We start from the raw sequence: 23,804 nt of genomic DNA, 5'->3' as shown, positions 1-23,804 counted from the left end.
TTTGCAGAGAGCAGCAGAGGAAGAAGCCCCCTCTCCGGAAAATGCCTGTGCATAGACTATGATGTGGCCTTCTCCAGCCTGGGGCCTTCTCACCGACCTGCTGGACGGGGATGATGGGAGCTGCAGTCCAAACAACCTGGAGGGGGGCGCTAGCATGGGAACGCAGTGGTAGGGGTCCGCTGCACTAGCCCCCTTCTGGGGACGGGGCCTGCCCTCCCTCTCCCCAGCCCCGAAGCCTCCCTAATGGGCTAACAAGCCCCCCAACCGTTCCTCTTTAACGCCCCCTCCCCACCTTCCCCTCCCCCTTCTTCTAACGCCCCCCCTTCCTTCCTTTTCTCTCTCCATGGGCTGGATGCGGTTTGAGTTGGGCAGCCTCCCCCCACTGCTTCTTCCCTGGGGGGGGTCATCAGCCCCCGTGTCTTTCCCGGCCCCCCACCCCGCAGCCCTGGGACTCCGCGACCCCCCCTCAAATGCCCAGGTGAGGCTGGAGGAGACTCACCTGGCCTGGCGGGTGCCGGAGAGAAGAGACTCCGCCCTCCATGGGGGAGGAGCCAGCACAGGAAGGGATGTAAGGGGGAGGAGCGGAGGCTGCTGCTATGGGGGGTGGTCACCCCTCCCACCCCCAATTCCCTTCCTCTCTAGGAATCCAGATCCGTCCTTTTAACCCTTCCGAAGCCCCGCGGGCGCCAGGAGCATCTCTCCGCCAAGGCCGGATGCAGCCAGATGTTTCGCAGCAGCTGGGGGTCGCGAAGCCCCGGGGCGGGGGACGGGACGGGCCAAGAGCCGGGGCCGTGTGCTGGCGACAGGCGGGAACACTATCGCGGGGCTAAAACCAGGGCGACATTGTGTCACTGCTGACCCCAGAACTTCCCAAACTACCTCCGGAACAGAAAGGGATGCCCGGAACGAGCGAGATCCGCCCCACTCCCCAGTCACGGAGGGAGGCAAGAAGACCCGGAAGGTCCGAAGGAACGGCGTTCTCCCCCCATCCCACCCCTCCTCTTCCAGATGCCCCAAGTAGCTGCCGACCTCAGAGGATTCCCAGAGAAGGGCCGGGACTGCGTCACATCAGGATGGAGGAAGGGCTGGGTTGTGCCCTCCAGATGGTCTGGACTCCAAGTCCCCTGAACCCCAGACACCTTTGCCAACGGTCAGGAATTATGGGAGTTGAAGTCCAAAATATCTGGGGAGAAACCGGTTTCCTGGCTCCTGCAACAGATGGGGGTTTGGGGGTTCTCCTGGGGGCTGATTTTTCCTCCCCTGAGGATCCCAGGAGGAAGCTGGCCATGAAGACTCTGCTCTGGTTTTGCTCAAACTGCGTTAAATCCCCCCAAGGAAGAGGACATTTTGACAGGCGGGGGGCCATGGTAGGAGGAGGGAATGCAGAACTAGGGCTCCTGGGCTTTGGACCTCTCTTCCCGAGGAACCTGGGCTGGCTGGCTCCCTCCTGGATGAGCTTTCGGAAGCAGGCAAAACCTTCTTTGTTCCAGCAGGCCTTTGGAGAATAATCTGGTCCTCCGTCTGTGTTAAGGCCTTTAAATCGTCATGTGTTTTAAACATTTAATGTTTTAATATTGCATTATTATTTCAATTTTAGTACATTTCTTTTAGTACATAGGTTTACAATGTATATGTTTTAAATTTTGTAAGGCTGCCTTGAGGCCCGGTATTGGGGAAACGGCGGGATGCAAATAAATATAATAATATCAACAATAACTAGATGGACCCTTGGTCAAATCTGCATGTCTCAGTGGGTTTGGGGAAATGGAATGTCTGCCATGCTTGCGTGGTCTGAGGCCTACAGTGCTAAATAACCGAGAATGTACTGCTTTGGATAGGTGTTGAGTGTCGTCCATCTAGGGTGGATTCCTGCATTGAGCAGGGGGTTGGACTCCATGGCCCTGTAGGTCCCTTCCAACTCTGCTATTCTATGATTCTGTTCCCTGGTTTCCCTGTGGCTGATCCCACCTGGTCCCTGTGGCTGGGCTCACCTGTACTGGTCCTTATTCTGCGCACCTGACACAGCAGGTGATTGGAGGCTGTTACCATCCGGGACACCCTCAACCAAAACTACGTCTCACTTCAATCCGTGGAACTCCTTACTTCTGAGTGAACCACATAAGACCAGGCTGCGTTTGAATTGTCTCATGGTGAAATGCAGCAGAACTCCGGGGTCCTGAGAAGGGTGTTAAACTTCTTTGAAATGGGCTAATCTTAGGGGCACACTCTAGTCTGGTTACCTGGAAACCTTTATCCCTGGTTGTTTTTATTACACCGGTGCTCACAGGGCTCTTTTGAGATTGTGTGTGTTAAATGTCAGATGTTCAACCAATGGGCCAACTTCGACTAAATCAGTTAAAAATAAAGATGAGAACAATCAGTTTTTTCAAAACCTTTTAAAAACACCTAATGAAGGGAGCTAAGTGAAGTTATCATGGGAGGCAGTTCAACAGTGTCGGAGACCGCACCAAGGAGACCCTGCCTTGGTTACACCAACTTGATGGATATTGCACAGGGGGGGGGCGTGAGTGGGATTTCAATCTGAAGGACTGGGGAGGCTTCTATAGGTGAAGTCAGTTTGTCAAAGTCATTCCGCCAAGTACGTTCCCTGAGGTGAAAATGAATGTGATTATGGCGTCATCTCATTCTCCCAACTCTTCTAAGGGTTCTCCCCTGTGTCAGTTATTTGGTGAGAAGTGAGACAGAACTTCTGACTGAATCTCCTTCAACATGAGGGGCAAGTCTATGGTTTATCCCATATAAATTCTTTCATGAGAAATCAGGCTGGCAGTAGCATAGACAATTCTATACTCCAAGCACTGCTTTCCCCGTGGAATTCAATGGAGGCTTGTGTTCACACTGAAGGTTATTCCACACTTGAAGCATTTATATGGCTCCTCCCCTGAGGTTTTCTTTAAATGTCAAACTGAAGCTCTTTCCACACTCTAATTTAACATATTTATATTTCGCCCTATATCACTAAGATCTCAGGGCGGCATACAGACAAAAACATACAGTATAAAACAATAAATATACACAGTTAAAAACAAATTAAACCATGATCCAAGTTGAAACAATATATAATTGAAAAGCAATAGATGCAGTTAAAACAATGTGCCAGTGCATTTAACCATCCAAGGCTTTGTTAAAAAGCCATGTTTTTACTTGGCGTCGAAATGAAAACAGCGTTGGCACCAATCGGGCCTCCAAGGGGAGGGCATTCCACAGCCTGGGTGACGAGGATGGGTCTAGGAGTACTCCCAAGCTACATACCTGCTCCTTCAAAGGGAGCGCGACCACATCCAGAACAGGCTGCTTACCCAATTCCCGGACACGGGAACCACCAACCCACAGAGCTTCCGTCTTATCAGGATTCAGCTTCAGTTTATGGGCCCTCATCCAGCCCATTACAGCCCCCAGGCACTGGTCCAGCACCTTCACAGCCCCAGCTGACTCCGACGACAAGAAGTAGAGCTGAGTATCATCATGGTTTTTCCTGTGTTAATACTATGATGAGAAGTAAGGCTTGTGCTCCGACTGAAGCTCTTTCCACACTCTGCACATTCATCTGGTTTCTCCCGTGTTAATTCTTTGATGACGAGTGAGTTGTATCTTCTGACTGAAGCACTTTCCACAGTCTGCACATTTGTTTCATTTCTCTCCTGTGCGAAAAGTACTACTACTAGTAGTAGTAGAAGTAGTAACCCGCCTCTCCCTCTGGATCGAGGCGGGGCACAACACAAATGCAAACACCATAAAATACATATAATTGATCAAAACATTTCAAACCAATACATCATTAAAAGCAGCACATCATAAAAAGGCATCTGAAAATTCAACTGGGTAGCCCTGCTGGAACAGATCAGTCTTTATGGCTTTCTTAAATGCGAAGTGAGGTGTAATTTATGACTGAAGCGCTTTCCACAGTGCACATTCATACGGTTTCTCCCCTGTGAGAATTCTTTGATGAGAAGTGAGGTGTATCTTCTGACTGAAGCACTTTCCACACTCTGCACACTCACATGGTTTCTCCCATGTGAGAATTCCTTGATGAGGTGTGTGCTCCGTTTGAAGCGCTTTCCGCAGTCTGCACATTCATATGGTTTCTCCCCTGTGTGAATTCTTTGATGAGAAGTGAGGCTTGAACTCTGACTGAAGCGCTTTCCACAGTCTGCACATTCATATGGTTTCTCCCCTGTGTGAATTCTTTGATGAGAAGTGAGGCCTGAACTCTGATTGAAGCACTTTCCACACAGTGCACATCCATATGGTTTCTCCCCCGTGTGAATACTTTGATGAGAAGTGAGGCTTATCCTGTGACTGAAGCGCTGTCCACACTCTGCACATTCATATGGTTTCTCCCCTGTGTGAATTCTTTGATGAGAAGTGAGGTGTGTGCTCCAACTGAAGCACTTTCCACAGTCTGCACATTCATATGGTTTCTCCCTTGTGTGAATTCTTTGATGATAAGTGAGGTTTATCTTCTGACTGAAGCGCTTTCCGCAGTCTGCACATTCATATGGTTTCTCCTCCATGTGAATACTTTGATGATAAGTGAGGCTTGCGCTGTAACTGAAGCGCTGTCCACACTCTGCACATTCATATGGTTTCTCCCCTGTGTGAATTCTTTGATGAGAAGTGAGGTGTAACTTCTGACTGAAGCGCTTTCCACAGTCTGCACATTCAAATGGTTTCTCCCCTGTGTGAATTCTTTGATGAGAAGTGAGGTGTGTGCTCCGACTGAAGCTCTTTCCACACTCCGCACATTCATATTTTCTCCCCTCTATGAATTCTTTGATGAGAAGTGAGGTGTAACTTCTGACTGAAGCGCTTTCCACAGTCTGCACATTCAAATGGTTTCTCCCGTGTGAATTCTTTGATGAGAAGTGAGTTGTGTGCTCTGACTGAAGCGCTTTCCACACTCTGCACATTCATATGGTTTCTCCCCTATGTGAATACTTTGATGAGAAGTGAGGTTTGTCCTCCAACTGAAGCACTTTCCACAGTCTGCACATTCATATGGTTTCTCCCCTGTGTGAATACTTTGATGAGAAGTGAGGCTTATCCTGTGACTGAAGCGCTGTCCACACTCTGCACATTCATATGGTTTCTCCCGTGTGAATTCTTTGATGAGAAGTGAGGTGTAACTTCTGACTGAAGCGCTTTCCACAGTCTGCACATTCAAATGGTTTCTCCCCTGTGTGAATTCTTTGATGAGAAGTGAGGTGTGTGCTCCGATTGAAGCTCTTTCCACACTCTGCACATTCATATTGTCTCCCCTCTATGAATTCTTTGATGAGAAGTGAGGTGTAACTTCTGACTGAAGCGCTTTCCACAGTCTGCACATTCAAATGGTTTCTCCCGTGTGAATTCTTTGATGAGAAGTGAGTTGTGTGCTCTGACTGAAGTGCTTTCCACACTCTGCACATTCATATGGTTTCTCCCCTGTGTGAATACTTTGATGAGAAGTGAGGCTTATCCTGTGACTGAAGCGCTGTCCACACTCTGCACATTCATATGGTTTCTCCCCTGTGTGAATTCTTTGATGAGAAGTGAGGTGTGTGCTCCGACTGAAGCGCTTTCCAAAGTCTGCACATTCATATGGTTTCTCCCCTGTGTGAATTCTTTGATGAGAAGTGAGGAGTGTGCTCCGACTGAAGCGCTGTCCACACTCTGCACATTCATATGGTTTCTCCCCTGTGTGAATTCTTTGATGAGAAGTGAGGTGTGTGCTCCGACTGAAGCGCTTTCCAAAGTCTGCACATTCATATGGTTTCACCCCCGTGTGAATACTTTGATGAGAAGTGAGGAGTGTGCTCCGACTGAAGCTCTTTCCGCAGTCTGCACATTCATATGGTTTCTCCCCTGTGTGAATTCTTTGATGAGAAGTGAGTTGTACCTTCTGACGGAATCGCTTTCCATAGTCTGCACATTCATATGGTTTCTCCCCTGTGTGAATTCTTTGATGAGAAGTGAGGCTTTTGCTCCAACTGAAGCGCTTTCCACACTCTGCACAGTCATATGGCTTCTCCCCTGTGTGACTTCTTTGATGAGAAGTGAGGTTTGTCCTCCAACTGAAGCACTTTCCACAGTCTGCACATTCATATGGTTTCTTCCCTGTGTGAATACTTTGATGAGAAGTGAGGCTTATCCTGTGACTGAAGCGTTCTCCACACTCTGCACATTCATATGGTTTCTCCCCTGTGTGAATTCTTTGATGAGAAGTGAGGTGTGTGCTCCGACTGAAGCGCTTTCCACAGTCTGCACATTCATATGGTTTCTCCCCTGTGTGAATTCTTTGATGAGAAGTGAGGTGTGTGCTCCGTTTGAAGCACTTTCCACAGTCTGCACATTCATTTGTTTTCTCCCCTGTGTGAATTCTTTGATGACGAGTGAGGTGTGTACTGCATCTGAAGCACTTTCCACAGTCTGCACATTCATACGGTTTCTCCCCCGTGTGAATTCTTTGATGAGAAGTGACGTGAGACTTATAACTGAAGCGCTTTCCACACTCTCCACAGCTATATGGTTTCTCCCCTGTGTGAATACTTTGATGAGAAGTGAGGCTTGCGCTGTAACTGAAGCACTGTCCACACTCTGCACATTCAAATGGTTTCTCCCCTGTGTGAATTCTTTGATGAGAAGTGAGGTATGTGCTCCATCTGAAGCACTTTCCACAGTCTGAACATTCATATGGTTTCTCCCCTGTGTGAATTCTTTGATGAGAAGTGAGGTGTGTGCTCCGACTGAAGCGCTTTCCACAGTCTGCACATTCATATGGTTTCTCCCCTGTGTGAATTATTTGATGAGAAGTGAGGTGTGTGCTCCGTTTGAAGCACTTTCCACAGTCTGCACATTCATACGGTTTCTCCCCCGTGTGAATATTTTGATGAGAAGTGAGGTTCGCCCTGTGACTGAAGCGCTTTCCACATTCTGCACATTCATATGGTTTCTCCCCTGTGTGAATTCTTTGATGAGAAGTGAGTTGTATTTTCTGTCTGAAGCACTTTCCACAGTCTGTACATTCATATGGTTTCTCCCCTGTGTGAATACTTTGATGAGAAGTGAGGCTTGCCCTCTGACTGAAGCGCTGTCTACACTCTGCACATTCATATGGTTTCTCCCCTCTGTGAATTCTTTGATGACGTGTGAGTTGTATCTTCTCACTGAAGCAATTTCCACACTCTGCACATTCATATGGTTTTCCCCCTACGTGACTTCTCTGATGACAACTAAGGTGTGTGCTTCTAGTGAAGCTCTTTCCACACTCCAAGCGTTTTAATGAGTTGTCATCTGTGTGAGTCTTACAATGGCTTTTAAAACTTGATTGAGAATCAAAGATTGTCCTATGCACAGAATACTGATTTATTTCCATTCGTTTAGCTACGTTTTCCTGTACTGTGGTTTCACTGTGGCTGTGAAATACAGAGGGTTTACTGGTCATCTTGTGCATTGCTCTGGTTCTTATTCTCTCCTGGTCCGTCCGATGTAAGCTGGTGGCGACCGAACAAGAAAGAGATCTTGGGGTTGGGGTGGACAGCTTGATGAAAAGGCCCACCCAGTCTACGGCCGCTGTAAAGAAGGCAAACTCCATGTTAGGCATGATAAGAAGAGGAATTGAGAATAAAACGGACAGTATCGTACAGCCTGGTATCATACAAACCTATGTTGCAACCTCACTTAGGATACTGTGTACAGTTCTGGTCACCACACCTAAAAGAGCATATTATAGGGCTGGAAAAAGTGCAGAAAAGGGCAACTAAAATGATGAAGGGGCTGGAGCATCTCCCCTATGAGGAAAGCTTACAACAACTGGGATTGTTTAGCTTAGGATAAAGGAGGCTAAGGGGAGACCTGATAGAGGTGTGGAGAATGTGGACAGGGAGACATTTTTCTCCTCTCTCAAAACGCTAGAACCAAGTGGGGTCATCCCAGGAAGCTGATGGGTGAGAGATTCAGGACAAATAAAAGGAAGGACTTCTTCACACAGTGCATAGTTAAATTAAGGAACTCACTACCACAAGATGTAGTGATGGCCAGCAATTAGGATGGCTTTATAAGAGGGTTGGATAAATTCCTGGAGGCAAAGGCTATCTATGGCTACTAGCCCTGATGGTTGTGTGCTATCTCCAGTATTTGTGGCAATCACCAGTGTGCACCAGTTGCTGGGGAACATGGGTGGGAGGGTGCACCATGTCCTGCTTTTTCATCCCTGGCGGATGGCTGGTTGGCCACTGTGTGAACAGAGTGCAGGAGTGGCCAGACCTGATTGGTGTGATTGCTGACTGTTGTCAGCTGCCCAGTGACCTCATTTGGCTTCCTGACTCCAAGAAGAGCAGAAGCAGAGAAGAGCTGCTGGCCCAGCTAAACTAGAAGCTAGAAAAGGAAGCCAGCTCCCAGAGAGCGAGCGAACAGGAAGAGCTAACAGGAGTTTGACGGGGGAGTTCAGCAAACGAGGGGTCTAAACCCCCCCCAAAAGTGTTTCCTTCTCTTAAGACATACTCATATAGTTGTGCACCTCTAGAAAGGTCAGGACAAAGCACAGGCAATTCCATGATAATCAGAAAGGGAAAAACAAAACAGAAATAGACAATATGGACGGAAAGGTGTCTTTAGAGGTGGTGACCTGCAAAGGGTGTGCAATGTTCGTGTTCCTGCCTGAGGTCGACATGGCGGACACCTGCAACCAGTGCAAGCTGGTGGCACTTTTGGAAGAAAAAGTGAGAGGACTTGAGCGGCGAGTGTCCACCCTCCAAGGAATAAGAGAAGTCGAGGAGTTCTTAGACAGAACAGTGGAACTGCAACAGCAACAAGAAGCACAAGAGATTGAAGAGCAGCAGCCAACAGGAGCAGAAGAGGAGGATACTGAGGGAAGGAAAGCCAAATGAAGAGGAAACACCTAGGAAAAGAGTGACAGTTAGGAGCAGAAGAACTAGAAGGCATTAGAGTTAAGCAACCGCTTTCAGCTACTGGAGGCTGGGACTGGCGGACAGTCTGCAGAGGAAGAATTACTGGGGACACCATGCAACAGTGAACAAGAAAGCTAAAGCTGAGAATGAACTGAGATTAGCGAGGGATGCTAAAAGCAATAAAAAGGCTTTCTTCAGATATGTGAATAGTAAAAGTCAGAGGAGAGAAATGGTGGTTCAACTGCTTAATGGGGATGGCAAATAGATAACTGATGACAAAGAAAAGGCTGAAGTGCTCAATTCCTACTTTGGCTCAGTCTTCTCTGAAAAGCAGGGCTGTGACCGGAAGAACTCTCAGAACCTTTGTCTATTACTTTTGCAAAATCATGGAAGACGGGTGAGGTGCCAGACGACTGGAGGAGGGCTAATGTCCCTATCTTCAAAAAGGGCAAAAAGGAGGAACCTGGGAACTACAGACCAGTCAGTCTGACATCCATCCCTGGGAGAATTTGTAACAGATTCTAAAGAAGTCAGTCTGTAAGCACCTTGAAAACAATGCAGTGATTACTAGAAGCCAACATGGATTTGTCGGGAACAAATCCTGCCAGACTAATTTGATCTCATTTTTTGATCGGGTAACCTCCCTTGTAGACTGTGGGAATGCTGTGGATGAAATATACCTTGACTCCAGCAAAGCTTTTGACACAGTGCCCCATGATATTCTGATTAACAAGCTAGCTAAAAGTGGGCTAGATGGAACAACTATTAGGTGGATTCCCAGTTGGCTACAGAATCGGACTCAAAGCGCGCTTATCAATGGAACCTTCTCAAACTGAGGAGAGGCAACGAGTGGGGTACCGCAGGGCTCAGTCCTCGGCCCAGTGCTCTTCAACATTTTTATTGATGATTTGGACGAGGAGGTGCTATCAAAAAGGGATTTTGATAGGCTGGAGTGCTGGGCTGAAAACAACAGAATGAAATTTAATAGCGATAAATGCCAAGTTTTACATCTAGGAAAAAGAAACTAAATGCAGTTACAAGATGGTGGATACTTGGCTCAGCAATACTACAAATGAGTAGAATCTTGCAATTGTTGTAGATCACAAGCTGAATATGAGCCAACAGTGTGATGTGGCTGCAAGAAAGGCAAATGCTATTTTGGCCTGCATTAACGGCCGGGGAAGGCTATAACAAACCACCCCGCTATAAGGCCTGCCAAGAAAACGTCAACAAAAGCTGGCGTCCCTCCAATGACTCAGTGCTTGCATGAGAGGTTCCTTTCCTAATAGAAGTATAGCTTCCAAATAGTACTGCTTCCTCTCTATTCGGCCCTGGTTAGGCCTCATCTAGAGTATTGCGTCCAGTTCTGGGCTCCACAATTCAAGAAGGACGCAGACAAGCTGGAGCGTGTTCAGAGGAGGGCAACCAGGATGATTGCACGAGAGGTTCCTTTCCTTTCCTAATAGAAGTATAGCTTCCAAATAGTACTGGTTCCTCTCTATTCAGCCCTGGTTAGGCCTCATCTAGAGTATCGCGTCCAGTTCTGGGCTCTACAATTCAAGAAGGAAGCAGACCAGCTGGAGCGTGTTCAGAGGAGGGCAACCAGGATGATCGGGGTCTGGAAACAAAGCCCTATGAAGAGAGACTGAAACAACTGGGCCTGTTGAGCATGGAGAAGAGAAGATTGAGGGGAGACATGATAGCACTCTTCAAATACTTGAAAGGTTGTCACACAAAGGAGGGCCAGGATCTCTTCTCTATCATCCCAGATTGCAGGACTCGGAATAATGGGGTCAAGTTACAGGAAGCCAGATTCCAGCTAGACATCAGGAAAAACTTTCTGATTGTTAGAACAGTACGACAATGGAACCAGTTATGTAGGGAGGTTGTGGGCTCTCCCACACTAGAGGCATTCAAGAGGCAGATGGAGAACGATCCGTCGGAGATGCTTTAGGGTGGATTCCTGCATTGAGCCGGGGGTTGGACTGGATGGCCTCGTAGGCCCCTTCCAACTCAACTGTTCTATGATTCTATGACCCTCGGTCTGATCCAGCATCAGCGCACTTATTAAGCCCTGCAGCCTGGAGTCTTTTCTTTCTAAACAGACATAGGATTGCACTCTGAGTCAATGAAAATAGAGACATCTTGTTAGATTGGAAGATTGGCAGAACGTGCTAAAATCAGTTTGTTGCATTTGTGAAGGATATATTATTACCAACTAGGGAAAGACAGAGCCTTACCCAGAGAGGCCACGATCCCACAGATCTCCTCCGTGACTTCCTGATGCAAAGTTCTCTGGTCCGGATCCAGCAGCGCCCACTCCTCCTCCGTGAAAGACACAGACAGCTCCTCAAAGCTCACCAGACCCTGAAAGGGAAACGTTTCCTCCTCAGAGAGAGCATGAAGATTACACACAAGCGAAATGCAGAACAGCAGGTGAGCGGAATGGTGATGATTCTCAGCCGCTATACAGGCTCCGTTCTAAACACCCCCAAAAAGATGGGGGGAACCTCATGAAACCTTCCTGAGGGCCACTCAAAGCCATTCAACACGGCCACTTTGACAGAAGCAAAGAGGAAAGCGACGTGTTCAGTCCCAGGGAGGTGAGCAGAGCCCAGAGCTTCCAGGCCGCCCCTCGCCCTTCTCCCCCTACCTCATGGGGTCCCACAGTCTCCGTTCCCCCTTCGCCACCAGAAAGAGATGATGGGGTACCGACTGCCGGCATCATGATTTCACCTGTGGGAGACAAATTTACAACAAAGGTCCGCATAGTTAAAGCAATGGTATTCCCCGTAGTAACCTATGGCTGCAAGAGCTGGACCATAAGGAAAGCTGAGCGAAGGAAGTTAGATGCTTTTGAACTGTGGTGTTGGAGGAAAATTCTGAGAGTGCCTTGGACTGCAAGAAGATCAAAGCAGTCCATACTCCAGGAAATAAAGCCAGACTGCTCACTTGAGGGAACGGTATTAAAGGCAAAACTGAAGTACTTTGGCCACATAATGAGAAGACAGGATACCCTGGAGAAGAGGCTGATGCTAGGGAAAGTGGAAGGCAAAAGGAAGACCAAGGGCAAGATGGACGAATGATATTCTGGAGGTGACAGACTTGACCTTGGGGGAGGTGGGGGTGGCAACGGCCGACAGAAAGCTCTGGCGTGGGCTGTCACGAAGAGTCAGAAGCGACTGAACGAATAAACAACAAACAAACAACCGCCCAATAGCCGGAGCTCTCTGGGCGGTTCACAAAAATTAAAAATATTCAAAGTATAAAACAACAGTATAAAACCATAATATAAAATACAATATAAAAGCTCAACCAGATAAAAACAGCAGCAATGCAAAATTACAAATTTAAAGCACCAAGTTAAAATTTGATTATAGACTGTTAAAATGTTGGTAGAATATAAAGGTCTTCACCTGGCGTCTAAAAGCATATAATGTCGGTGCCAAGCGAACCTCCTTAGGGAGCTCGTTCCACAGCTGGGGTTCCACAGCAGAGAAAGCCCTCCTCCTGGTAGCCACCTGCCTCACTTCCTTTGGCAGGGGCTCACGGAGAAGGGCCCCTGTAGATGATCTTAAGGTCCGGGTAGGTACATATGGGAGGAGGTGTTCCTTCAGATAGCCTGGCCCCACGCCGTTTAGGGCTTTAAATGTTAATACCAGCACTTTGAATTGGGCCCGGACCTGGACTGGCAGCCAATGAAGCTGGAAGAGGACTGGCGTAATGTGGTCTCATCACCCAGTCCCTGTTAGTAACCGTGCTGCCCTGTTTTGTACCAGTTGAAGTTTCCAGACCATTTTCAAAGGCAGCCCTACGTATAACGAGAGGTTATCAGAGCATGGATAACTGTAGCTAGGCTATCTCTGTCCAGATAAGGGCGCAGTTGGTATATCAGCCTAAGCTGATAAAAGGTGCTCTTTGCCACTGAGTTCACCTGTGCCTCAAGTGACAGTTCTGGATCGAAGAGCACCCCCAAACTATGGACCCGATCCTTTAGGGAGAGTGCAACCCCGTCCAGGACAGGGCAAACATCACCTCGCCGGACAGATGAACCACCCGCTAACAGTACCTCCGTCTTGTCTGGATTGAGTCTCAGTTTGTTGGCCCTCATCCAGTCCATTACCGTGCCCAGGCACTGGTTCAGAACAGCCACTGCCACACCTGGGTTTGATGAAAAGGAAATGTAGAGCTGGGTATCATCCACATATTGATGACACCTCAGTCCACATCTCCGGATAACCTCCCCCAGCGGCTTCATGTATATGTTAAACAGCATAGGGGATAAGATAGAGCCCTGTGGAACCCCGTGGCTTAGGAGCCACGGCACAGAGCAATAATCCCCCAGCACCACCTTCTGGAATCGGTCATCCGAGTAGGAGCGGAACCACTGCAACGCAGTACCTCCAACTCCCAGCTCAGACAACCTATCCAGAAGGATACCATGGTTGATGGTATCGAAGGCCGCTGAGAGGTCCAGGAGAACCAACAGGGTCGCACTCCCCCTGTCTCTCTCCCGACAGAGGTCATCCCACAGGGCAACCAAGGCAGTTTCCATTGCAAAACCAGGCCTGAAACCCGATTGAAATGGATCTAGATAATCCATTTCATTCAAGAGTGCCTGGAGTTGTCCTGCAACCACCCGCTCAAACACCTTGCCCAGGAAGGGGATATTAGCCACCGGCCTGTAGTAGTTAACATCCTCCGGGTCCAGGTTAGGCTTCTTCAGGAGTGGTCTAATTACCGCCTAATTACAAGGACGGTAGGAAGCCCAGAACGTCCAGATGAAACGATGCACGTCCAAGCAAGGAAAACGGCATTACAACCTCCGCTGTTTACGCTCAGGTGTTTGAATTTCTCTTGTGTGAAAACACACGTCTCTCCCCATTTAGGTTCTTACCCAGAAACCACAATACAGGTTTCCACGTGGAATGTCTTCACACGTTGAAAAAAAACACCTTTTCTGAACTCTAAGCAAAGTTTAATTTAAGTTTCCGTCAACCAACAACCAAAACTATTTAGAGGAACTTAAAAGGGTGCCGTAGATTTCGGGCACATTCCAGAGAGGGAAACTGAGTCGAAATAGGCCTCCTTGAACCTCACCCTGCACGGGGGCTCCTCTGTCAGCCTCCTGAACGATCCTTCTTCGCTCCGAACTGGGTCTGCATGGAGCCTTCTCTGCCCCAGAGAAATCAACGCTCAACTCTGCAAGCCGGCCCTGCTCCTAAAACAGCAATGAGGATCCAGGACATGCAATGGGGAGAAGGATTAGAGAAGGAAGAATACTGGAGCAAAGGCCTTGGACTATTACGAGTCCGATTTAGTATATCCTCCCTCATGTGCTTTTTCCTTTCAAACTACCAGGATAAAAGTCTCTCACCTGCTCGGCCTCCTGGTATTGGAATTGCCGGAAATGCCGGCTCTGTACTTCTGGGTAGGGCGTCTCTTCTCCCAGGATTCCCTGCACCTTTCCTTCCCAGAATTCCCCACTGCTTCCAGTTGTGGTGGTACCAGGCCCCCTTCCTGCTTTGGGTCCAGCTGAGACTTCCTCGTCCATCTCGGATCTGAGCTCCCCGGAAGCCTCCGACGGGGCCGGAGGAACCCTTCTTTGTCCGGCACTTCCTGCCCCAAGGCCCAACGTGCCGTAAGTGGAGATGCCACCAAGACCTGCAAAGCCAAGACACATTTCTGAGAGTTAAAGGATGACACTGCCAGGCTCGGGAGATGCCTTTTCCAGGGATGACTCCAGCGAGCCACCAGGTCGTCATCTCCCAGAAGGAAAGACGGGTGAACACCTGGGACCAAAGAGGGAGGGTCCTTCACGGAGGGCCACATGCCCCAAAGCCCAAAGCCTGGTTGAGGGGCTGAAGACGCAGCCTCCCGCTCACAGGTCTGCCCTGAATGACCCCTCCCCCTCCACAGACACTCCCTCCCTCAAGCCTTCCCTTGAGCCTCCAGTCCTCCTGCACCACCTTTCCTGTCTCAGGCAAGTCCCATCTCCTTGACCCCTTCTGCTGCCGACTTCGTGTTAAGTCTCAAATACACAGAGCGCCAACGAGGTTAGAATGCTGGGTTAGGACTCCGAGGATCCGGGTTCTAGTCCTCAGCTGTTATATTCTTTTACTATGTACAGCACTATGTACATCAATAGTTATGAAATAATCCTTACACAAAGCCCTATGAAGAGAGACTGAAAGAACTGGGCATATTTAGCCTGGATAAGAGAAGACTGAGGGGAGACATGATAGCACTCTTCAAATACTTAAAAGGTTGTCACACAGAGGAGGGCCAGGATCTCTTCTCAATCCCCCCAGAGTGCAGGACATGGAATAACGGGCTCAAATTAAAGTAAGCCAGATTCCGGCTGGACATCAGGAAAAACTTCCTGATTGTTAGAGCAGTACGACAGTGGAACCAGTGACCGTTATTTGATTTTATTAATGATTAGAATGAGGAGGTGCAGGGAACGCTGATCAAATTTGCAGATGATACAAAATTGGGTGGGATAGCTAATACCCTGGAAGACAGAAACAAACTTCAAAGTGATCTTGATAGGCTGGAATGCTGGGCTGAAAACAACAGAATGAAATTAATAGGGATGAATGCCAAGTTCTACATTTAGGAAATAGAAACCAAATGCACAGTTACAAGATGGGGGATACTTTGCTCAGCAATACTACAAACAAGAAGGATCTTGGAATTGTTATAGATCGCAAGCTGAATATGAGCCAACAGTGCGTTATGGCTGCAAGAAAGGCCAATGCTATTTTGGGCTGCATTAATAGAAGTATAGCTTCCAAATCATGTGAAGTACTAGTTCCTCTTTATTCGGTCTTGGTTAGGCCTCATCTAGAGAACTGCGTCCAGTTCTGGGCTCCACAATTCAAGGAGAATGCAAACAAGCTGGAGCGTGTTCAGAGGAGGGCAACCGGGATGATCAGGGGTCTGGAAGCAAAGCACTATGAAGAGACTGAAAGACCTGGGCATGTTTAGCCTGGAGAAGAGGAGATTGAGGGGAGACATGATAGCACTCTTCAAATACTTGAAAGGTTGTCACACAGAGGAGGGCCGGGATCTCTTCTCAATCCCCCCAGAGTGCAGGACACTGAATAATGGGCACAAGTTACAGGAAGCCAGATTTCAGCTGGACATCAGGAAAAACTTCCTGACTGTTAGAGCAGTACGACAATGGAATCAGTTACCTAGGGAGGTTGTAGGGGTCTCCCATACTGGAGTCATTCAAGAGGCAGCTGGAGAACCATGTGTCAGGGATGCTTTAGGATGGATTCCTACATTGAGCAAGGGGTTGGAATAGATGGCCTTGTAGGCGTCCGGCGCCGTCCGGTTCAGTTTTATTGGATGAGTTTCAGTTAGTGAGGCCCGAGGATGTGGACAAGGTGCTTGGCCAAGTCCGGTCGACCACCTGTGTGTTTGACCCTTGCCCCTCATGGCTCATTACATCAAATAAGGAGGGGATCGCCGGCTGGGTCCAGGAGGTTGTAAATGCCTCCTTGAGAGAGGGAGTGGTGCCGGCCTCCCCAAACAGCCTCAGCTGCATCTTTCCCAACATTTTGGATGCTTAAAGCCCACCTTCTCCCCCCCCCCCCCAGATCCAAAGGGGCCTCCTGGCTTTGCAGAGAGCAGCAGAGGAAGAAGCCTCCCCCCCCCCCCGGAAAATGCCTGTGCATAGAATATGATGTGGGGCAGCCTTCCCCAGCCTGGGGCTTTCCCACAGCCCTGGTGGCTGGGGATGATGGGAGCTGCAGTCCAAACAACCTGGAGGGGGGCGCTAGCATGGGAACGCAGTGGCAGGGGTCTGCTGCACTAGCCCCCTTTGGGGACGGGGCCTTCCCTCCCTCTCCCCAGCCCCCAAGCCTTCCTCATGGGCTAACAAGCCCCCCAACCATTCCTTCCTTTTCTCTCTCCATGGGCTGGATGCGGTTTGAGTTGGGCAGCCTCCTCCACTGCTTTTTCCCCGGGGGAGGAGGCTCATCAGACCCCGTGTCTTTCCCGGCCCCCCACCCCGCAGCCCTGGGACGCCACGACCCCCCCCACCTTAAATGCCCAGGTGAGGCTGGAGGAGACTCACCTGGCCTGGCGGGTGCCGGAGAGAAGAGACTCCGCCCTCCATGGGGGGAGGAGCCAGCACAGGAAGGGATTTAAGGGGGAGGGGCGGAGGCTGCTATGGGGGGGGTTCACCCCTCCCACCCCCAATTCCCTTCCTCTCTAGGAATCCAGATCCGTCCTTTTAACCCTTCGGAAGCCCCGCGGGCGCCAGCAGCATCTCTCCGCCCAGGCCGGATCCAGCCAGATGTTTCGCAGCAGCTGGGGGTCGTGAAGCTCGGGGGGGGGGGGGACGGGAAGGGCCGGGACGCCCCCGTTCTGCTCCAAACACCGCACCAAGAACCGGGGCCGTGTGCTGGCGACACTCGGGGAGAATATCGCGGGGCTAAAGCCAGGGCAACATTGTGTCACTGCTAACTCCAGAACTCCCCCAACAACGTCCCGAACAGAAAGGGATGCCCGGAACGAGCGAGATCCGCCCCACTCCCCAGTCACGGAGGGAGGCAAGAAGACCCGGAAGGTCCGAAGGAACGGCGTTCTCCCCCCATCCCACCCCTCCTCTTCCAGATGTCCCAAGTAGCTGCCGACCACAGAGGATTCCCAGAGAAGGGCTGGGACTGCGTCACGTCAGGGTGGAGGAAGGGCTGGGTTGTGCCCTCCAGATGTTCTGGATTACAAGTCCCCTGAACCCCAAAAAGCTTTGCCAACGGTCAGGAATTATGGGAGTTGCAGTCCAAAATATCTGGAGAGGAACCGGTTTCCTGGGGGGGGGGGGTTGGGGGTTTTCCTGGGGGCTGATTTTTCCTCCCCTGAGGATCCCAGGAGGAAGCTGGCCATGAAGACTCTGCTCTGGTTTTGCTCAAATTGCGTGAAATTCCCCCCAAGGAGGAGGACATTTTGACAGGCGGGGGGCCATGGTAGGAGGAGGGAATGCAGAACTAGGGCTCCTGGGCTTTGGACCTCTCTTCCCGAGGAACCTGGGCTGGCTGGCTCCCTCCTGGATGAGCTTTCGGAAGCAGGCAAAACCTTCTTTGTTCCAGCAGGCCTTTGGAGAATAATCTGGTCCTCCGTCTGTGTTAAGTCCTTTAAATCGTCATGTGTTTTAAACATTTAATGTTTTAATATTGCATTATTATTTCAATTTTAGTACATTTCTTTTCCTAGGTTTACAATGTATTCGTTTTAAATTTTGTAAGGCTGCCTTGAGGCCCCGTATTGGGCAAAAGGCAGGATGCAAATAAATATAATAATATCAACAACAACTAGATGAACCCTTGGTCAAATCTGCATGTCTCAGTGGGTTTGGGATAACGGAATGTCTGCCATGCTTGCTTGGTCTGAGGCCTACGGTGCTAAATAACCGAGAATGTACTGCTTTGGGTGGGTGTTGAGTGTCGTCCATCTAGGGTGGATTCCTGCACTGAGCAGGGGGTTGGACTCCATGGCCCTGTAGGTCCCTTCCAACTCTGCCATTCTATGATTCTGTTCCCTGGTTTCCCTGTGGCTGATCCCACCTGGTCCCTGCGGCTGGGCTCACCTGTACTGGTCCTTATTCTGCGCACCTGACACAGCAGGTGATTGGAGGCCGTCACCATCCAGGACACCCTCAACCAAAACTATGTCTCACTTCAATCCGTGGAACTCCTTACTTCTGAGTGAACCACATGGGTAAGACCAGGCTGCGCTTGAATTGTCTCATGGGGAAACGCAGCAGAACTCCGGGGTCCTGTGAAGGGTGTTAAACTTCTTTGAAATGGGCTGATCTTAGGGGCACACATTAGTCTGATTACCTGGATAACTTTTTTTTTTAATATATATTTTTATTTTTCAACAACAACAACGACACATAAACATAAAATTGCCTTAATATCATATATTCAAACTTAAGCTATTAAACATATTCATACTCAACATAACAGTGCTCCCCCCACCTCGGGATCTCATTCCTGTTTCCAAAAACTCATAGTTTCTTCTGTTGGTTTCCCGCTTCCCTTAGAAAACACAAACTCCAGGAACTTTTTCCATATTCCCTCAAAATCATTCATTTTTACTATACCTCTTTTCTTTTTAATATTGCATGTCAATTTATCATTTATAGCAATGTCCCACACTTCTTTATACCATTCTTCAATACAATAATCTCCTTGAATCTTCCAGTTCCTAGCTACAATTAACCTCGCAGCCGTCAGCAGGTTCGTTATCAGTTCTTTTGCTTCTTTATTACATTTAAGTTCTTCTTGCAGTGAGAGTAATGCAATCCTTGGTGTATCCTCTACTTTAAATCCCACAATCTGTTCAATCTCATAAAACACCATCTTCCACAACTTTTGCACATATTTACAATCCCACCACATATGTAAATACGTTCCTTTTTCACCACAACCCCTCCAACAATCTGCTGAATGCTGATTATTAATCTTATTTAATCTAACCGAAGTTAAATACCACCTCCATACAAGTTTATAATAATTCTCCTTTATTCTTACTGACATATTTCTCAACACTCTCTGTCTCCATAGTCCTTCCCAACTCTGCTGTCTTATCTGTATCTTCAAATCGGTCTCCCAAACCACTTTCCCTACACTATCCAACAATCCTTTCTCAACTAATATAATATATAATTGACTCATTAACCCTTTTGTCTCTATATTTTGTCCCTTATCGATTTCTTTTTTTTCAATTAATTTCTCAAACTTTGTCATCTCGCCACACTCTCTATTTTCTCTTACCCAATTTTTAGTCCATTGTTCCAATTGCCCATAATTTAACCACGTTAATTTTCTATCTTTTAAAACCTCCTCCAACCTCTCTCTTGTATTCATCCCTCTTAGCCATTTTCTTAATTTCATTTTATTTTTCTCTATTAAAACTTTACTTAATCTATTCTTTAGATCTTCAGGAAAATTCTTTAACATTATCACCGGTGTTAAGGAATTACTTGAAAGCATCTCCTTTTTATATTTATTCCAAAGTTCCCAATGGAACTTCAGAAACTGATTATCTAAATCATTAACCCATTTTCCTTTCCCTTTTTCCTTAAAGAATACATCCTGCAATTTTAATTCTATATTACCTGTTGTTTTTTCCTCCATCCAATCTAAATCCCCTACCCCTAAAATTGCTTCAACAATATGTCTTAACCTGTTTTCTACATAATAAGACTTAAGGTTTCCCTTTCTTTGAGTTAAATACCATTTACTTTTATTAATCCTTGATTTCTTCTCAGCATTACAATAATTATTTATAAGATTCTGCCAACTTTTTAACTCTAAATCTGAAATTCTTATTGGTAGCATCCTAAAGATAAAATTAATCTTAGGTAATTTTTTCATCTTTATTAAAGCTATTCTTCCAAACCATGAAAGGTTCAGTCTCTTGTATTTCTTTAACTTTTCTTCCATCTCTTTTTTCAATCCATTTAAATTCTCACTTTCCAAATCTTCTAAATTTTTAGTAATCTTAATTCCCAAATATTTAATTTTTTCTTTACTTTTCAAATCTGAAACCTTCCCTTCCAACTCCTTTTTTTCTTTTTTAGTGTAATTAAATAACATCAATTCCGATTTTGCCCAATTTATTCTTAACCCCGTAACTTCTTCAAATTCTTTCAACTGCTGTTTAATTCTTTCCATTTTACCTATAGGATCTCTAATAGTTATTAACGTGTCATCTGCAAACATATTCAACTTTATTTTATTACTGTTACCTATCCCCTCTATCTCCCCATCTTTTCTTATTGCGTTTGCCAACAATTCCATCACCAATACAAACAGGACTGGCGAGAGTGGGCATCCTTGTCTTGTCCCTCTGGCTAGTCGTATCTTATCCGTAATTCCATCATTTACTACCACTACGGCTGTATTTTGGGAATATAACTTCTCTATTATTGCTCTAAATTTATTACCAAATCCCATTTTATTTAAAACCAACTTTAAAGTTTGCCAACTCACACAATCAAAAGCCTTGAAAATATCTAACGCTAAAATACCCGCTTTAATCTTTTGACTTTCTTATCCCCTGAATTACATTCAAAACTCTACCTACTAAAGTGTGCATCTGTCTTCCTGCTATAAAACCACATTGGTCTTCCCCTACATACTTAGGTATAAATTTATTTAGCCTTTTAGCCAAAATAGTTGAAACATTTTTTGCATCTTGATTTATTAACAAAATTGGTCTATATGAATCAGGGAGAGTCAAATCCTTATCTGGCTTCGGAATTAAAATTATTATAGAATGCTCCAATGATTCTGGGATCTTCTCCCCTTCCATTATTACATTATATAATTTCAATAACTTTGGCACTATTAATGTTTTAAATTTTTTATAAAACTCTGGTCCTAGCTAAATCCTGTCGTTTCTTCCTGTATAATATTGCCAGGATTCGACCATTTTTGTCTGTCTCTTCTGCCAAGACTCTCGTTCACGCACTGGTTATCTCTCGGTTGAACTACTGCAACCTTCTTCTCTCTGGCCTTCCTTCGTCTCACATCAGTCCGCTGGTCTCTGTCCACCACTCTGCCGCTAAGATCATCTTCTTGGCCTGCCGCTCTGACCAGGTCACTCCACTTCTGAAATCTCTTCATTGGCTTCCAATTCACTCCAGAATCCAATATAAACTTCTCCTGCTGACCTTCAAAGCTCTTCACGGTCTAGCTCCTGCCTATCTCTCCTCTCTCATCTCACACTATCGCCCCGCTCGTGCTCTCCGCTCCTCTGAATCCATGCTTCTCGCCTGCCCAAGGACCTCCACTTCCCTTACTCGGCTCCGTCCTTTTTCTTCTGCTGCCCCTTACGCCTGGAACGCTCTTCCAGATCACTTGAGAACTACAAACTCAATCACTGCTTTTAAAACTCAGCTAAAAACTTTTCTTTTCCCTATAGCCTTCAAATATTGAGTCTGTTCTGACTCTATACTGTTAGCTTCACCCTACCCGGTGCCTGTTTACACTTCCCTGTGCCGTTTACTACAACTCATTAGATTGTAAGCCTATGCTATTTACGGTGTTATCTGTACAGCACCATGTACATTGATGGTGCTATATAAATAAATAAATAATAATAATAATAATAATAATAATAATAATAATAATAATTTCCCTACTTTAAGCTGGTCTATGACCTCCTCTATTTCACTTTGCAGTATATTTTTGTCCATTATTTCCTTATGCTCTTTTTCTAATCCTTTCTTCAAAAATGTATCCACATACACTTCCATCCTCTTCCTTTGGGTATCTTTTTCCTTATATAAATCTTCAAAAAATTCCTGAATTTTTTTTATTTTATCCTTCATCATGTGACAATAATTACCTTGCTTATTTTTTACTGGTCCTATCCCATTTTTAGCTTTTTCCTTTTGTGTGAGTTTGGCAAGCATCTTCGAGTTCTTATTACTATTTTGAAAGTATTCCCTTTTCATATAAATTAAATTCCTCTGAATTTCTTCTAAATTTATATTGTCTAATTCCCTTTTTTTTGCCTGTAATTCTATTAACTTATGTTTATTCTTAGTTTGCCAATATTCTTTTTCCAACTTTATTATCTCTTTCTCTAAAGTAACCTGCATTACCTCCTGTTGTCTTTTTAGATTACCCGTTTCCCTAATACAAACCCCCCTAAACATAGCCTTCATGGTATCCCAGACCACTGCGGTTCTTGTTCCTCCCTTTTCATTTATTTCCCATGTTTCTGACAATTCCTCTTGCATTTTCTCAATTACTTTATTTTGCTTAAATATCTTAGTGTTCAATCTCCATTTTAACGCTTCTTTGTAATCCTTACTACCTGCAAAATCTAAACTTACCAATGCATGATCCGTTACCTTAATTACCCCTAATTCCATTCTGCATAGCTTAGTTACAAACTCTCTAGAGACGAAAATGTGATCAATTACCTGGATACCTTTATCCCCGGTTGTTTTTATTACAACGGTGCTCACAGGGCTCTTTTGAGATTGTGTGTGTTAAATGTCAGATGTTCAACCACTGGGCCAAGTTCGACTAAATCAGTTAAAAATAAAGATGAGAACAATCAGCTTTTTCCAAAACATTTCAAAAACACCTAATGAAGGGAGGTAAGTGAAGTTATCATGGGAGGCAGTTCAACGGTGTCGGAGACCCCACCAAGGAGACCCTGCCTTGGTTCCACCAACTCGATGGATATTGCAGGGGGGCCCAGGAGCGGGATTTCAATCTGAAGGACTGGGGAGGCTTCTATAGGTGAAGTCACTTCGTCAAATTCATTCTGCCAAGTACGTTCCCTGATGTGAAAGATAAATGTGATTATGACGTCATCTCATTCTCCCAACACTTCTAAGGGTTCTCCCCTGTGTCAGTTATTTAGTGAGAAGTGAGATAGAACTTCTGACAGGGGCAAGTCTATGGTTTATCCCATATGGACCTTAAGATCATCTACAGGGGCCCTTCTCCGTGAGCCCCTGCCAAAGGAAGTGAGGCAGGTGGCTACTAGGAGGAGGGCTTTCTCCGCTGTGGCACCCTGGTTGTGGAATGAGCTCCCCAGAGAGGTCCGCCTGGCGCCTACACTGTACTCCTTTCATCGCCAGCTGAAGACCTTTTTATTCACTCAGTATTTTAACACTTAATTTTAACTTAAATTTAAATTATACTGTTTTAACTCTGTATTTTAATCTTATATCAATTTTGCAGCGTGGTTTTATCCTGGTTGTGCTTTTTATATTGTATTTTGTATTTGTGTTTTTAACTTGTTGGTTGTTTTATGATGGTTTTAATTTTTGTGAACCGCCCAGAGAGCTTTGGCTATTGGGTGGTATAAAAATGTAATAAATAAATAAATAAATTTCATGAGAAATCAGGC

The 23,804-nt window shown here is 46.5% G+C and overlaps 1 protein-coding gene and 1 pseudogene across 1 annotated transcript; both read right to left on the bottom strand.

Moving 5' to 3' along the window:
• LOC134396387 (zinc finger protein 883-like) overlaps positions 1-23,804 on the bottom strand; it is a 49,404-nt pseudogene that overhangs the window by 14,804 nt on the left and 10,796 nt on the right.
• Positions 5,360-18,565, bottom strand: LOC134395801 (zinc finger protein 665-like; the record flags this gene model as incomplete). Its single annotated transcript, XM_063121960.1, has 6 exons — positions 18,508-18,565; positions 14,287-14,573; positions 14,010-14,130; positions 11,563-11,645; positions 11,150-11,276; positions 5,360-7,293 (listed from the first exon to the last, which is right to left on the bottom strand). Coding segments are annotated over exons 1-6 (2,610 nt in total), but the record flags the coding sequence as incomplete, so codon positions are not given.

The sequence above is a fragment of the Elgaria multicarinata genome, chromosome 3 (genome assembly GCF_023053635.1).
Source record: "Elgaria multicarinata webbii isolate HBS135686 ecotype San Diego chromosome 3, rElgMul1.1.pri, whole genome shotgun sequence".
Lineage (NCBI taxonomy): Eukaryota > Metazoa > Chordata > Lepidosauria > Squamata > Anguidae > Elgaria > Elgaria multicarinata.
This window is presented reverse-complemented; position numbering and strand designations above follow the sequence as displayed.